This window comes from Hyperolius riggenbachi, chromosome 11, assembly GCF_040937935.1.
Source record: "Hyperolius riggenbachi isolate aHypRig1 chromosome 11, aHypRig1.pri, whole genome shotgun sequence".
NCBI lineage: Eukaryota > Metazoa > Chordata > Amphibia > Anura > Hyperoliidae > Hyperolius > Hyperolius riggenbachi.
Window position 1 is genome coordinate 59,443,070 of NC_090656.1, and position 16,894 is coordinate 59,459,963.

The following is a 16,894-nucleotide window of genomic DNA, read 5'->3' on the forward strand; positions in this document are numbered from 1 at the left end:
GAAGCTTCTGGAGGTCCCAGCGTTGGATCAGTAGGGGCAAGGAGGACGGAGGAAGCCTCTGCATTATCCCAAAGCTTCCCTCTACTGAGGTAAATATCTAAATGAGGCGCTTTTTTCCTGACAGGTACACTTTAAAGTGAAACTATACGATGCCTCCTGGGCCCACACAGGTAAACAATATATAGATTCCCAATGTGCCTGGCCATCCTCAGGAGGGCTTTCCATGGATATGCAGAATCAATATTCCAGGATTATATTGGAGATGTTGCGTGACTCCTGTCTCTGTGTGCTGAGCGGCTGAGCCGGATCTCCTGCTTCTAATGAGAGATGCTAGGATTATCTGCAGCACAGGCTCCACTCATTAATTACTGCAGGTGATGAATAGAGATGTGAAGTGAAATTCGACTTGTCAGGTTTTTTTGCTCTGCATGGAGAGTGAACTCCCCCGAGCAGAATCTTGTACCAGAGTAATCAGATTCAGAAGGTTAATGATTGATATTTGTCAGCCTGATTGTTTACTCAGCTATCAGGTACTTAATCATTAGTTACCAAATCAGATCAGCTCTGAATGAAAATCTTGTTCAGCACAAGGTAATTCTGTCTCTGTGGGGCGAAGAACTGACCCAAAAGATGAATTTCCAGCTCATTCCTAGCGATGCATCATGTTTGCAGCTGCAGCTCTCCCAGGGTCGCAGGATCACGTCCCCTCAGTGGTCTCTGGTTGGTCCTGGGACCCCAATCACTATCGTGTGGATATAATAACGCATGCAGTCTAATGAGAGTGAAAGGCATTCTGCACCAGAGAAAACAGAATGGCCTCAATTCTGGTAGATATGTGAGGTAATTATTTTTGTAGGTAAAATACCTCATGCGGTATTTTCCTCTTTCTTTTTTTTAAAGCAATTCTGAAAGATTTTTTTGCATTTCCGAACATGCGGTAAAACGTGCATTATTTCAGCAGTTAGTAAGCGGTAAATAAATAATAGTAGTCTTTAATTGTCTTCCATAAGTTAGGATAGTCTTTTTTTTTTTTTTTTTTTGAAGGGGGGGGGGGGGTGTATTTGATTATGTAGCAATCTATGGAAAGTATACACATATCCAGGAGAGCAAAAACGCTCAAACCCCCTACCAGTTCAACCAATGGGTGCAGGATCTGGGAAGCCAGGCCAATCCATGAGTATGAAGAGAAGGATCCGCAACCAAGCAGAGGTAGAAACGCTGGTATTTTATTCAAAAATTCCACATGACAGATGCCATAAAAATCACAAGGTTCAACTGACGTGTGTCGGGCTTACAATCTGCCCTTAGTCATAGTTAAAAGTGAACCTGCAAGAGGAGGGCTTTATGTAGGTCGGGGGAGAAAACTCCACCCTATACCTCAACAAGCCCTCGTCTTAAAGGGAACGTTACAAATATGTGCGTAATAAAAAATATCACTTGAAAAGACAGATACATTGCATATACAAGATGTGATATATAAATATAATCTACTATAGTTAATAGCAAACATTAGAAAAACTAAAAACTAAAATGTAAAAAAGTTGCCATAGAAAAGGACACTGGAACTATAGAATCATATATAATGGCCTAATCTGCATAGGAGAGAAAAGAGAAGGGAAGGCAGGGCAGTCCCATGTATGAGAGAGAAGGGGGGGGGGGGGGGGGGGGGGAGAAAGTTGAGAAGCAAATTCAGCAGTCAGACTAAATTTAAGTCCCAACGTGTATTGAGACCCTTTGGTGTACGGGTGTCCAAAGTATGAATCCAATAGGCTTCTCGCCTCAAAAGTAATTTATGAGTGTCCCCACCTCTTTTGGGACTGACAATACGTTCCACCCCTTGAAATGTGAAAGAAGAGAGATCACGCCCGTGAACGCTCTCAAAGTGCTTAGAAACTGCCGATTTCTTAAAAGTTTTCCAGTTAGTGCCACAATAATGCTCTGCAATGCGAACCTTCAAATTGCGAGTGATGCTCTTTCTAATGTTTGCTATTAACTATAGTAGATTATATTTATATATCTGTCTTTTCAAGTGATATTTTTTATTACGCACATATTTGTAATGTTTCCTTTAAGACGAGGGCTTGTTGAGGTATAGGGTGGAGTTTCTCCCCCCACCTACATAAAGCCCTCCTCTTGCAGGTTCACTTTTAACTATGACTAAGGGCAGATTGTAAGCCCGACACGCGTCAGTTGAACCTTGTGATTTTATGGCATCTGTCATGTGGAACTTTTGAATAAAATACCAGCGTTTCTACCTCTGCTTGGTTGCGGATCCTTCTCTACATACCTATGGAAAGTATAGTTATAGGCATCCCTTATAAAAAAAATAAATCCAGTAAATATTTGGCCTTTTATTTCTACTATTCCTTTCTGTTACACAGCCTTAAAGCGGATCAGAGATGAAAAACTAGCTATGACAAGTAACTAGTCTATATAGCTCTTATCTAAAGTTTAGATTTACACAGCAAATCTAACTGCAAACAGTTTCAATAGAATATGATTATTTCTTCCTGTGATACAATGACAGCAGCTATGTTGTTTGTAAACATTAACCACTTGAGGACTGCAGTGGTAAACCCCCCTAAAGACCAGGGCAATTTTAACTAAATGGGCCATTGCAGCTTTAAGGCATAGTGCAGGGCCATACAACTCAGCACGCAAGTGATTTCCCCCCCCCCCCCTTTTTCCCCCCACCAACAGAGCTCTTTGTTGGTGGGGTCTGATGGCCCCCCCATCCCCCCCGGTGTTTTTTTTTTTAATATATAAATATTTGTTGTTTTTTTAATAAAAATTGCCGGTTTTTGAATTTGTCACCCTGCTCCCTCCCTCCTCACAGCCAGCCAGCCAATGATGCGATCGGCTCTCATAGGCTTCAGCCTATGAGAGCCGATCGCTGTATTGTGTGACAGGGGGGCAGCCGTGTCACACAGCTGTCCCCAGTACAGCGCTGCTGCCAATCGCAGCGCTGTACTCAGTAGAAAGACGGCGATTGCCGCTCGGAGGCTGAAGGCGGGGCGGAGCTCTGCCCCCCAAGCAGGAGATGCCTGCGCGCAATCTCCTGCAAATTGCAGCCCCAGGACTTGATGCCAATTGGTGTTAAGCGGCCCTGGGGCCGCCGCTGCGGCCACGCCCATGGGCGTTACCCGGCCTTCAAGTAGTAGTACACAGGCAAGCTTATCTGCATCTTGAGCACTCAGCCTGTGAAAAAAACCTAATCTCTCCTCCTCCCCTCTGCCTCTGAAATCGCTGCCCAGACTGAGCTCTCATGAGCCCTTGCTACTGTCTGAAAATGCCCTGGCTCTCTGAAAACCTGTGGGCGAGGCTTGTTTAGTTTATAGGGAATAAGAGTATTAACCACTTGCCGACCAGGGCTGTATTGGCTGATCTGTGCTGCGTGGGCTCTCCAGCCCGCCAGCACAGATCAGTATTATGCCAGGGCGATCAGACTTCCCCCCTTTTTTCCCCACTAGGGGGATGTCCTGCCGGGGGGGTCTGATCGCCGCCGGCTATCTGCGTTTTGCGGGGGGGGGGGGCTCCTCAAAGCCCCCCTTCGCAGCCATTTCCGCCCTCTGGCTCCTTACCTCCCTCCCTCCCTCAGGATAGGCTTCTGCCTATCAGATGCCGGCGATCCCCGGCCAATCAGAGGCCGGGGATCGCCGATCTGCCTTACGGCGCTGCTGCGCAGCAGCGCCGTATGATGTAAACAGCGGGGATTTCTTCCCCGCCTGTTTACATTTTGCCGGCGAGCCGCTATCGGCGGCTCTCCGGCTGTTCACGGAGACAGCCTCCGTGAACTGACATGGAAAGGCCGCTCGATCGAGCGGCCGTTTCCATGGTAACCCGCAGACGACCAGTTTACGCCGATCGGCGTTAGCTGGTCGTCAAGAGGTTAAAACAAAAAAAGTGGCTTGAGGAATGCCCTATAAACTATAGAAAAGGAACACAACTATGCAATGAGTAAAAGTTCATCTCGGATCCACTTTAATAGGAACTCCACTAAAAACTGCAAAATGCATACAAATAGACTTTACCGCCAGGTACAGACAGGTCTTAAAGGGATACTGTAGGGGGGTCGGGGGAAAATGAGTTGAACTTAGCCGGGGCTTCTAATGGTCCCCCACAGACATCCTGTGCCCGCGCAGCCACTCACCGATGCTCAGGCCCCGCCTCCAGTTCACTTCTAGAATTTCAGACTTTAAAGTCTAAAAACCACTGCGCCTGCGTTGCCGTGTCCTCAATCCCGCTGATGTCACCAGGAGCGTACTGCGCAGACACAGACCATACTGGGCCTGAGCAGTATGCTCCTGGTGACATCAGCGGGAGCGAGGACACGGTAATGCAGACGTAGTGGTTTTCAGACTTTAAAGTCTGAAATTCCAGAAGTGAACTGGAGGCGGGGCCAGAGCATCAGTGAGTGGCTGCGTGGGCACAGGATGTCTGCGGGGGACCATTAGAAGCCCCGGGTAAGTTCAACTCATTTTCCCCCGACCCCCTACAGTATCCCTTTAAACTGATTGTTAAATTATGTGCTAACATGCCCCCTAATTTCCATGAGAATAGCCATTTTCTGTAAAATTAATGCAAATTACCTCACAGATTACCTCATAATTTACTGCATGAGGTAAAACATGACTAAAACCTACCAGAATTGCTAAATGTCATTACCTCATAAGGTAAATTACCGTACATGAGGTAATTTGTTTGAAAACCCTACCAGAATTTATGCCAATGCGTCGAGGCTGGTTCTGTGACTAGTTGTGAATAACCAGAGCCTCAGCTGCAAGTAATACCTGCATCTCTCAGTAAAAATAAAGGTATCCATTAATGGTACAATATTTTCCTCAGATGCGATCCTTCCATTAGGTTTTTATAAATCGAATTGTACAGAAAACCACAAAGCGCGTGCAGAAAATCAACATGGTCAATTTCAATACAGAATTTTGTTTATCGGAATGTTGGATTTTTACAATCGCATCTGAAGAGAGAAAGTGCCCTAATTGAACCTTTATGATAAAAAAAAACGTAAATTACCTTCCGATTACTTACGGTCCCGCAAATCTGTTTGAATGATCACCTCTGAGGAAAATATTCTACCGTTAATTGGCACCTTTTAAGAGGCCCTGTCTCCACACTCATTAAGCCAGCAGATACACATAGCATCTTCAGTATAAACAAAGATGGTTGGTTACACACACCTCTGTACGCAGTCCAATGTAAGAATCCCTTGGATCCTGTAACAATTTAAAGGTAAATTAGGCCTTTAGCGTTAGGCCAGAAGTTAATTTCAGAGCATTCTGGGAGATGCGATGTTGCCACGGTGATGGAAACAGGATAGTCTGCAGGGGTTATTTCCTCACTCTGGAATAATGTGCTCTGGATGGTTCTTCCTCTTCCTCTGAGTCCTCATCGCTGTCCTCGTCCTCCTCTACATGTGTTTGTCTCTGCAGGGTGCTGGGTAGACTCTGAAAACCACACAAACCCAGTCGTTACCCAAGTGGAAATCACACAGATGGATAAAAACGAAATGTAAAACTCTGGACTATTTTGCAACAGTTTATTTTAAAGATGAATGTTCTGCAAAATCGCATTCTTCACTTCCTTCTGAAACAGCTTGCTACACTGAACTGCATGAACAACTTATTTTCTAGGCAGACCACTTGTACCAGGAGAATCATCACAGCTCTGGTCAGAAGGGGGAGAACATCCCCGTAGCAGAATACAGCGTGCTGCTGAGACCTTTAGATCTGCATGCTATCTAGTCCCTCTGTTTGTCAGTTACCGACAGCTGCAGGCTGGAAATACCGAACATCTCACTTGTGTTCCGCATGTGATAATCTCTGGGAATTTACTTACTTAATGTATTGCCATATTTTCTGCACACGTTGGTAATTTACCTCACTAGTCTGCAATTTCAGTTTTTCATGCAGTCCCAGCCTTAGCGAATTGACATTTCACTAAATGTTATGTAACATCAGCTGTTTTCTGCTTTATCGAATGCGATTAGGAATTGTGGCTTGATGCCAATGTGAAAAAGTGTCGGCTCTGAATTTTCAAAATAAACTACAATTACTGGCATCCTATCATATGTAAGGTACCTGTATGATGTACTTATCTTACAGAGGATCTGTAGGGAAAATAGCATAATTCATAAAATTGCTTATTTTTTTACAATATGCCTTTATAAATTATTTAGTCAGTGTTTGCCCAAATCTTTCCACACCTTGATTTACATTTTGAAATCTATCACAAGTGGCAACATCTTCAGTCCTGTCAGGTGATTTCTGAGGAATGTTTGTTACTGAGAGTTCTAGGGCAGTTGGAAACAGGTGTTACTTCCCACAATGCAATGAGTTTCACAGACCGGAAACTGTCAGGGCCATGGCTCTGACATCACAGTGTCAGGGGTTTCACCACAATATCGGCCATACAGCCCCCCCTAAAAAAGGTAGAAAAGGTAAGGATTCTCATAGGAAAGGGCATATTGTCTACAGATAGGGATGAAGTTCAATCCTGGATTAAAGTTCCTCTTTAATAGACACCCTCGCACTTAACACCCACTCATTGTCAGTGAAGGTAAATAGGGCACGAAGCCATTATTCACGCATGTTTTCATATTTGATGCAGCATTTCCAGCAAAATTCCCTTTGGAAAATTCAACGAGACCCAGGGATCCTTTTGGGAAGCATGGTGCTGGCAGCAGAGTGCGGGTTCTTCAGCGACAAAACAGCATTTAACATATAGCTACTCTCTGTACTGCAGGGAAATTAACATTTCTGAGGTCAGTGGTGCAGCTTAGCAGTTCATGCCTTCATTAATCCGAGATGAAAGACTAATTATAACAAGTAACATGTCTATATATATATCTTATCTAAAGTTTAGATAGTTTACACAGCAAATCTAGCTGCAAACAGCTTCAATAGAATATGATTATTTCTCCCTGCGATACAATGACAGCAGCCATGTTTGTAAACATTGCACACAGGCAAGCTGCTCTGCATATCCAGCCCTCAGCCTTTGAAAAAAAAACCTAACCCTCCCCCTCCTCCTCCCTTCTGCCTCTGAAATCTCTGGCTAGTAATACCTCCCCCTCCTCCTGCCCAGACTGAGCTCCCATGAGCCCTTGCTATTGTCCGAAAATGCCAAGGCTCTGTTTAGTTTATAGGGAATTAAAGTATTAAAACAAAAACAAAACAAAGTATTTGGCTTGAGGAATGCCCTATAAACAATAGGAAAGGAACACAATTATGCAATGAGTAAAAGTTCATCTCGGATCCACTTTAAAGGGAACTAACCACCCTTTATCTCACTGGAATTTCTCCAGGCATAGAAGCTGCCATGTTCCCCCCTCCCCTTCTCACAGTCCTTATAGAAGTCAGAGATGCTATCTTGACACACACAATAATGTCTTTGAAGAAACTGTCCTAATTACCCACTCCCTCTGTTGATGAAAAGATATTCTTTACTTCTTGGTAATTACTTCAACAAAACAATTAGCTACCTGAAATCTCTGTGGCCGGGCAGGCCTGCTGAAGTAAGGTCCGTACACAAGCCGGACTGCAGGCAACGACGGGTCCGTCGTCACCTCCCGCTGGGCGGACGTTCCAGCGACAGTCCGGCATGTGTACAGTCTGTCTGAGCGACACGCCGGACTGTCTGCTGAAAACCCGCTCAGCGGGAGGTGACGACAGACCCGTCGTTGCCTGCAGGCCGGCGTGTGTACGGAACTGTAGCCTAATAAAACTACTTTGAATTTTAAATAAAAGATAAAATAGAAGTTCATTTTAATAATGAGACATATTGTTGGCATGCATTTTTTATGTGCTATTGAGCTGCCCTGGGTGCTAAAAATGTTGCTCGGTTCACTTTAAATCAAGGCTGGACTATTGCAATGCTCTCTATGCAGGACTTACAAATAAAGACCTACACGGCCTGCAGCTAATACAGAATGCTTCTGCAAGGCTGCAAACAAGCCAACCCAGCCATTGCCACATAACACCGATCCTTCACTCACTCCACTGCCTACCCATAAAATGTAGAAGCCGCTTCAAAATTAACATTCAAATCTCTACACGACCTAGGCTCCAGATACCTGAAGTGTTTGTGCAATAGCGGCACACCTTCCACAACCTCAGATCAACGGGATCTATCGGCTACCCCAGGGTCCACCGCAATACCTTTGGAGCCAGGGCCTTCGGTCATGCTCCCCCTAACATTTGGAATCCCTTGCCACATCCAATCAAGACAGCTCCAACCCTGGAGGTGTTTAAATCAAAACTGTAGAGCCATCTGTTTAGTCTGGCATTGATGATCATATAACCTTCTCCTGTACATATCACTATGTACTGATGTGGTACTCTGAGAGAAGGTGAGGATTGGCACAAGCGATACTCCTTGTTAAAACACAGCTTTATTGTGTATGGCTGTACATCATAGAAAGACAGGATACATTTCCAATATTGTTAAAAAGGTTCCTACCCAATCCAATGTCCGGTGGGGTGAGGTGGGAGCGGTGGCTTGCCTGACGCACGTTTCGCTCGTGAGAGCGTCTTCTGAGGCTCTGCGCACGCCGGGCATCTTGCGCTGTAGGTTTAAATAGGGAAATCCCTTGGTATCCGGCGTGCAGCAGGCCGTTGCCCGTCCCCCTACTTCCGGGTTCTGACGTCATGACGTCCCCTGGAAGTTCAGGGAAAACCACCGTGGTTGCTGGTCTTGCGCATGTACTACTCATGCGTCCAGTCGACTCAGCAACCACTAGGTGGAGCCAAAAATACTCAAGAGGCCCAAAACAACACAGCATGGATGTATATAGGCAGACACAGTACCCATGTCTGGATAACTGTGTCGTATATAGCTCCAGGAAAAGGGGAGGAATTTATTGATGGAATTAAAAATAATCAAGCAGTACAGGAAAGGGGAAAAGGGGGAAGAAAGGGGGAATTTTTCTAAGTCCATTCCGTGTTTCTAATACTTTCAATGATTTAAATGCTTTTCATACAAAGGAACGCACGGGGATATAAGAAGTAAATCGCCTACTTCCATTTCATTACGGCAAGACCATGCTTTGCTGAATTGTTCCTCATCATGTACCTTTGACCAAAAAAAAAAAAATCGGTATATTATTCAAAAACTCCCGTCTTGATCCCAACTACCTTCCACCCACATCTCCCCTCATCCCACCTGCACATAATTAAAAACTCTAAAAAAAACAAAAATTTAAGATAATAATAGACAGTTTGCATTTCATTATTAACCCCTATATCAAGTTTAGAGGGAGAGGGAGAAGGAAGGAGAAAAAAAAAAAAAAAAAAAAAAAAAAGAGAAAAGAAGCAGAAAAAGAGAGGAAAAGAAGAACAGAGGCAAAGAAAAAGAAGGAAAAACAAAGGAGAAGAGAGTGGAGATGGGAAGGAGGGGAGAAGAACAAGGAACGAGAGAACATCAAGGAAACCAGCGTATGTAGACATAAATCGGTAAGAGAAGAAATGGGTAAAAAAACTCCCAAAACCTAACAAAAGAAAAAAGAAAACAAAAAAAACGATAATTTCCAAGGTAACTATCTTTCGGAGGACTATCACAGAGAAATCTTCTCTATTAAATATTCTTCCTGTAGTCACTACATCAGTTCTGTTCACTTTGCAGAGCCTCAGAAGACGCTCTCACGAGAGAAACGTGCGTCAGGCAAGCCACCGCTCCCACCTCACCCCACCGGACACTGGACTGGGTAGGAACCTTTTTAACAATATTGGAAATGTATCCTGTCTTTCTATGATGTACAGCCATACACAATAAAGCTGTGTTTTAACAAGGAGTATCGGTTGTGCCAATCCTCACCTTCTCTCAGAGTACCATATATGCCTTGTTGCTTTTGTGGATTAGAGCACGCAATCCTTGATTTTAGTGGACCCAGCCAGTGTCGCAGCAGTCCGATTCATGTGATATTGAACTCCTGTTATTGCAGTGCCTGTTGTCCTCTCCTTTTGTATCACTATATACTGATCTGAGACTAGTTGATGTACTTTGGGTCCTATGGGAGTAAAGCACTTTACAAATGTTTTGTTGTTGCCATAGAGTCACACTGTGGTGAGCACTGTAGCTGTAATGTCCAGTGATAATCTGTAACCAGCTGACGGGGACGCTGTACAGATGATCACTGCTCACAGGAGAGATAGGCTGCTGCCCGATCACAGCTCTTCCCTGACTATGAGGACAATGGGGGAGGAGTCTGGACAACAGTATGTCCAGTAACATTACAGGGAGCTACAGACATTCAGCCAGCCACTTTCAGTATAATTCAGGTAAACTGTACAGATGTGCAATGTTGCTAATTATTACAAATTTAAAGAGGCCCTGTAGTGACATATAGTAGAATGCAGTAAATTATTCAGGATAACCACTTTTACAGTATTTTTCCTGGTTTCAGCATGAGAAATGTCTCATATCTATATTTTGCTGTATATTATTAATATGAAGCCCTGCTCTCCCAGCGAGGCGTAACGTAGGCTGTTTAGCTGTGCGGAATTCTCTCACCAGAGCATTCTGGGAGACCAGGCATGACTTTCACTGGCTTTGGAACTCTAACTAAACAAACATTCCGCAGAGCTGCACCTGACAGGGCTAAAGATGTCATCACCTGTGATAAATTTCAGAATGTAGAACAGGGAGAGGAAAGATTTTACAATGGGCAAACACTGACTAAGTAATCTATAAAGTTCCTCTTTAATACAATAAACTAGGCCTTGCATTGCAGTGAGTGTGTGGAGCTCTCTCTCCTCTGCAGATCAGGAGCCGGTCAGGATATGTCATGGTTTACGTTGCTCTTGCAGATGCCCACGTTGCCCAGGGGGCATTACGTCTGGCGATAGCATGGTGGTGCTATCCAGCAATTACACGCAGCAGATGGCTGAATACAGTTCTTACCGGCATCATCCTCTCCTGCAGCTCCGAGCAGCGAGTCATCTAGCGAGGAATCAATTCCTGCAAACACTCATTTCCTGAAACCTCATCACTTACCGGATCAGCCATTCATGTCCAGAGCTTTATTGCTGTCCTTAGGGGAGACGTGAGTAAATCTCAGCCCTTGTAATTAACCACTTCCTACCCCATTTATATACAGTGCCCTACATACACAAACCACTTGAGTTACAACGTTTCAGAGATACAAAGTTGTCTTCATGTACAAAATATACGTATACCGTGTTTCCTCGAAAATAAAACAGATGTTAATTTTTGTTCCAAATGTTGTGCTAATGTTGGGCTTATTTTCAGGGGCTGTCTTATATTTCTATGAACACACACATTCCTGTGCTCTGTCCTCCTGCCTTCCTCACTGTGCCGCCTCTTCCTCTGCTGGGTCCACCTCTTGTGTGCCCCTGTGTGTCCCTTGTACCTTTAGTGTCCTCCTGGTGTCCCCCTCTGTACCCGTGTCGTCCTCTATCCCCTAAACTCCTGTATCCCATGTCCTTTTGGTGTCCCCTGTGTCCTCCGATGTCCCCCTGCTTCCTCCTCTTACCCCCAGCTCCATGTCACGCTGTCCCCAGTGTCCTGTGATGTCCCCCTAATACTCTTCTCTTCCCCCCAGCTCAATGCTTCTGTGTCTCCAATCTTTAGCCAATAGAGAAGAAGTATGGAAACTGGAGCCGATGATCTTGTAGGAGGGACCATGGCTCTGTTATTGGGTTGATCACTGCACTTGCTGAGTAGCAGTGAGTGCAGTGATTGGCCCAATGACAAAGCTTTGGTTCTGGCCGTGAGACCATCGGCTCCAGTAGAAACACAAGTTGCATACTTATATTTATTTTATTATTTTTCGAGCATGCTTGAAATTCCTGCTAGGGCTTACTGTCAGGGGATGTCTTCATTTCAGGGAAAGAGGGTATATTATATTACTTTTTATTCAATATTTTTGTTGTTGAATGTTACAGTATTGTATAAATTGGAATACGTAGTTTAAAACACTTTAACCCTTTAGCCACAAATTTCTTTAGAGTGCTCCAGGCCACTTTATTTGAGCACATTTTTTTTATTTCTCATTTGATACATTTCCTTGCTACTTACTGCTGTAATGTGTATTTATGGCCACTTGTCACTAGGGGGCAGTGTGAGGCAATAGCAGAGGACTTCTGCTTTCAGTTTCTACATCCTCTGCTAGTAGAGAGTCATCAAAGCATTTCAAGTATTTACAGCACAACAAGTTTTGACGACTGAGGTCAAAAGCAGTAAACTATCTCAAATGACATAATTCTGTTGGAGTTAACAGCACATTGAAAACAACCAAAAAAATAGTTTATTCTATATGTCCAAATCCAGTGTTGTCAGAAAGTAAATCACTTATCCACGCTTCCCCATGTATAATATATACAAACCAATTCAACCTACAATCTCCCAGAACAGAACCTGTTTGTAAGCAGGAGACCGCCTGTATATATTTATATATTGTGTATGTACGCTGCCTTGGCTCAGCTCACCATATTGCTTGTGCTCCACGTAGCATTGGAGGAGAGATTTGTTGCGTTGATTGGCCGGGCGTCTTGAGTCCCTGTATTGATATGGATCTTCGACCGGAAATCCTGTTCAATAGATGATATTACTATGTGACAAACTTTTTATGTGTGCAGAGAAATACATTTTAATCTTTTTATTTTTTATGGCTAATACACACACACACACACAAAAATTTCCCAGCAGATCGACTGCAAATTTCTAGTTGTTTGATAACTTCCAACACGTCTGTTTCCACCAATAAAGGGATTGATTTTGAGATCAGTACTGCACAAAATTGATCTGTTTATTGATCGGAAGCAAATCGGACATTGGAAATTATCTATCGAAAGGGAAATTTTACACACGCTGTACACACACACACACACACACACACATTGTACTCCAGCAGAACGTAATCTTACATGCTCTCCACACACACACACACACACACACACACACACACACACACACACACACACACACACACACACACTACTCCAGCAGAACGTAATCTTACATGCTCTATACACACACACACACACACACACACACTACTCCAGCAGAACGTAATCTTACATGCTCTATATACACACACACACACACACACTACTCCAGCAGAACGTAATCTTACATGCTCTATACACACACACACACACACATTGTACTCCAGCAGAACGTAATCTTACATGCTCTATACTCACACACTGTACTTCTGCATAATCTAATCGTACATTAGAATATATATGTATACACACAGTGGGATGCAAAAGTTTGGGCAACCTTGTTAATCGTCATGATTTTCCTGTATAAAATCGATGGATGTTACAATAGAAAATGTCAGTTAAATATATCATACTAGTAGACGTAAGCATGTTTCAGAACGGGCTCTAGGCCTGTGTTGAAACCCTGCCTCCCTCTCCTCCCCCACGATCACTGCACAGTCACCGCGCATGCGCGTACCCGCCGCACGCCCCTTCTGGCCCCGTCCTCCCTCAGCTCTCCTCAGTCTCTGCATCCTTCCCTGCACATGCGCAGTAGCGCAAAACACGGGACACACACACAGGAAGTGCAGGAATGGGGCGCACAGACAAAGGGGTTTTATTATAGAGGATAGGAGACACACTCAGTGATATTTGAGAAGTGAAATTAAGTTATCGGATTTACAGAAAGTGTACAATAATTAAACAAAATTAGGCAGGTGCATAAATTTGGGCACCACAAAAGAGAAATGAAATCATTATTTAGTAGATCCTCCTTTTGCAGAAACTACACCCTCTAAACACTTCCTGTAGGCTCCAATGAGTCTGGATTCTGGTTGAAGGTATTTTGGACCATTCCACTTTACAAAACATCTCTAGTTAATTCAGGTTTGATGGCTTCCAAGCATGGACAGCCCTCTTTAACGCACACCACAGATTTTCAATTATATTCAGGTCTGGAGACGGAGATGGCCATTCCAGAATGTTGTACTTGTTCCTCTGCATGAATGCCTTAGTGGATTTTAGAGTGTTTAGGGTCGTGGCAGCTTCAGCTTTGTTACAGATTCCTGGACATTGGTCTCCAGAATCTGCTGATACTGAGTGGAATCCATGCGTCCCTCAACTTTGACAAGATTCCCAGTCCCTGCACTGGCCACACAGCCCCACAGCATGATGGAACCACCGCCATATTTTACTGTAGGTAGCAGGTGTTTTTCTTGGAATGCTTTGTTCTTTTTCCTCCATGCATAACGCCCCTTGTTATGCCCAAATAACTCAATTTTAGTTTCATCAGTCCACAGCACCTTATTCCAAAATGGAGCTGGCTTATCCAAATGTGCTTTAGCATACCTCAAGCGGCTCTGTTTGTGCTGTGGGTGTAGAAAAGGGTTCCTCTGCATCACTCTCGCATACAGCACCTGTAAAGTACGTGGAATGGTTAAATGATGCACTGTGACTCCATCTGCAGCAAGATGATGCTGTAGGTCTTTGGTGCTGGTCTGTGGGTTGACTGACTGTTCTCACCATTCGTCGATTATGTCTCTCAGAGATTCTTCTTGGTCTGCCACTTCGAGCCTTAACTTGAACTGAGCCTGTGGTCTTCCATTTCCTCAATATGTTCCTAACTGTGGAAACAGACAGCTGAAATCTCTAAGACAGCTTTCTGTATCCTTCTCCTAAACCATGATGGTGAACAATCTTTGTCTTCAGGACATTTGAGAGTTGTTTTGGGACTCCCATGTTGCTACTCTTAAGAGAAAATTAAAAGAGGAGGGTAACTTACACTTGACCCCCTTAAATACTCCTCATTATTGGATTCACCTGTGTATGTAGGTCAGGGGTCACTGAGCTTACCAAGCCAATTTGATTTCCAATAATTAGTTCTAAAGGTTTTGGAATCAATAAAATGACAACAGTGCTCACATTTATACACCTGCCGAAATTTATTTAAACAATTATTGCACAGCGGATCATTCAGAAACAGCCTTATCAGTCCGCCGACAGCATGGGAGGGTCTGTCGGACAAGTCATTGGCGGATGTAGTGCGTGTGTGTACGCACCTTAAGGGGGGAGGAGGGCAGTAGAGAAACAAAAAAAAGACCCTGCTGGGCATAGTGTAAAGGAGGGGGGGGGGTCTGAATGTAGGAAGGAGACCCTCCTTAATCGCTTCCCTACGGCGGTGATTGAAATCTACGCCCTATTGGGAGGCTGTTATTCCTGCTAGGGCATACATTTCACCTCACCGCCGCTGCACTTTCTCACCGCTACCGCCGCAGCTCACTCGCCCTGCTGTCTCTATGTCTCAGTCAGGAGCAAATTTCATTGGCTCCTGACCTTGTCATCAATGTGAGCGAATCCCATTGACTTGCATTGATAACATGGTCAGGAGCAGGGGCCTAGCAATAGGGGTTGCAAAGGTTGCGACCGCATTGGGGCACTTGGGCCAGAGGGGCCTCAAAGGGCCCTCCCTCAATTACACTATTAGCTCTCTATTGGTCCTGTGCTCATAATAATCACTTTTATAGATACTTTGAATAGTGGTAATCACTAACAAACTGTTCCCCATCCCACAGCAAGGTGAAGAGGCGCTTGCCCACTTCCTCAGGCCAAATAAAAGTGCCTACAGATACCAAAGAGAGGCGCTCAGTGCTCTGTATATACACACACATATAACATATAAAATACATTATTGTATTACAGTATTGTATTTTATATGTTATACAGTGGGTTGCAAAAGTATTCGGCCCCCTTGAAGTTTTCCACATTTTGTCATATTACTGCCACAAACATGCATCAATTTTATTGGAATTCCACGTGAAAGACCAACACAAAGTGGTGTACATGTGAGAAGTGGGAGGAAAATCATACATGATTCCAAACATTTGTTTACAAATAAATAACTGCAAAGTGGTGTGTGCATAATTATTCGGCCCCCTTTGATCTCAGTGCAGTCAGTTGCCTATAGACATTGCCTGATGAGTGCTAATGACTAAATAGAGTGCACCTGTGTGTAATCTAATGTCAGTACAAATACAGCTGCTCACAGGTTGTCTAAGAGAATATTGGGAGCAACAACACCGTGAAGTCCAAAGAACACACGAGACAGGTCCAAGACAGGTCAGGGATCTAGTTATTGAGAAATTTAAAGCAGGCTTAGGCTACAAAAAGATTTCCAAAGCCTTGAACACCCCAAGGAGCACTGTTCAAGCGATCATTCAGAAATGGAAGGAGTATGGCACAACTGTAAACCTACCAAGACAAGGCCATCCACCTAAACTCACAGGCCGAACAAGGATAGCGCTGATCAGAAATGCAGTCAAGGAGGCCCATGGTGACTCTGGACGAGCTGCAGAGATCTACAGCTCAGGTGGGAGACTCTGTCCATAGGACAACTACTATTCATGCACTGTACAAAGTTGGCCTTTATGGAAGAGTGGCAAGAAGAAAGGCATTGTTAACAGAAAGCATAAGAAGTCCCGTTTGCAGTTTGCCATGTGGGGGACACAGCAACCATGTGGAAGAAGGTGCTCTGGTCAGATGAGACCAAAATGGAACTTTTTGGCCAAAATGCAAAACGCTATGTGTGGCAGAAAACTAACACTGCACATCACTCTGAACACACCATCCCCACTGTCAAATATGGTGGTGGCAGCATCATGCTCGGGGGGTGCTTCTCTTCAGCAGGGACAGGGAAGCTGGTCAGAGTTGATGGGAAGATGGATGGAGCCAAATACAGGGCAAACATGGAAGAAAACCTCTTGGAGACTGCAAAAGACTTGAGACTGGGGCGGAGGTTCAACTTCCAGCAGGACAATGACCCTAAACATAAAGCCAGGGCAACAATGGAATGGTTTAAAACAAAACATATTTATGTGTTAGAATGGCCCAGTCAAAGTCCAGATCTAAATCCAATCGAGAATCTGTGGCAAGATCTGAAA

The 16,894-nt window shown here is 44.2% G+C and overlaps 1 protein-coding gene across 1 annotated transcript in view; it reads right to left on the bottom strand.

Annotated features, from left to right (window-relative positions):
- Positions 1–4,501: 4,501 nt before the first annotated feature.
- The window catches only part of CIBAR2 (CBY1 interacting BAR domain containing 2), a 75,802-nt gene continuing 63,409 nt past the window's right edge, over positions 4,502–16,894 (bottom strand). Inside the window, exons 8-9 of the mRNA XM_068261589.1 lie at positions 12,462–12,563; positions 4,502–5,462 (exon numbers count right to left, since the gene is read on the bottom strand). Coding sequence (XP_068117690.1) covers positions 5,346–5,462; positions 12,462–12,563 — 219 coding nt within the window. The 3' untranslated portion in view covers positions 4,502–5,345. The remainder of the gene's footprint in view (positions 5,463–12,461; positions 12,564–16,894) is intronic.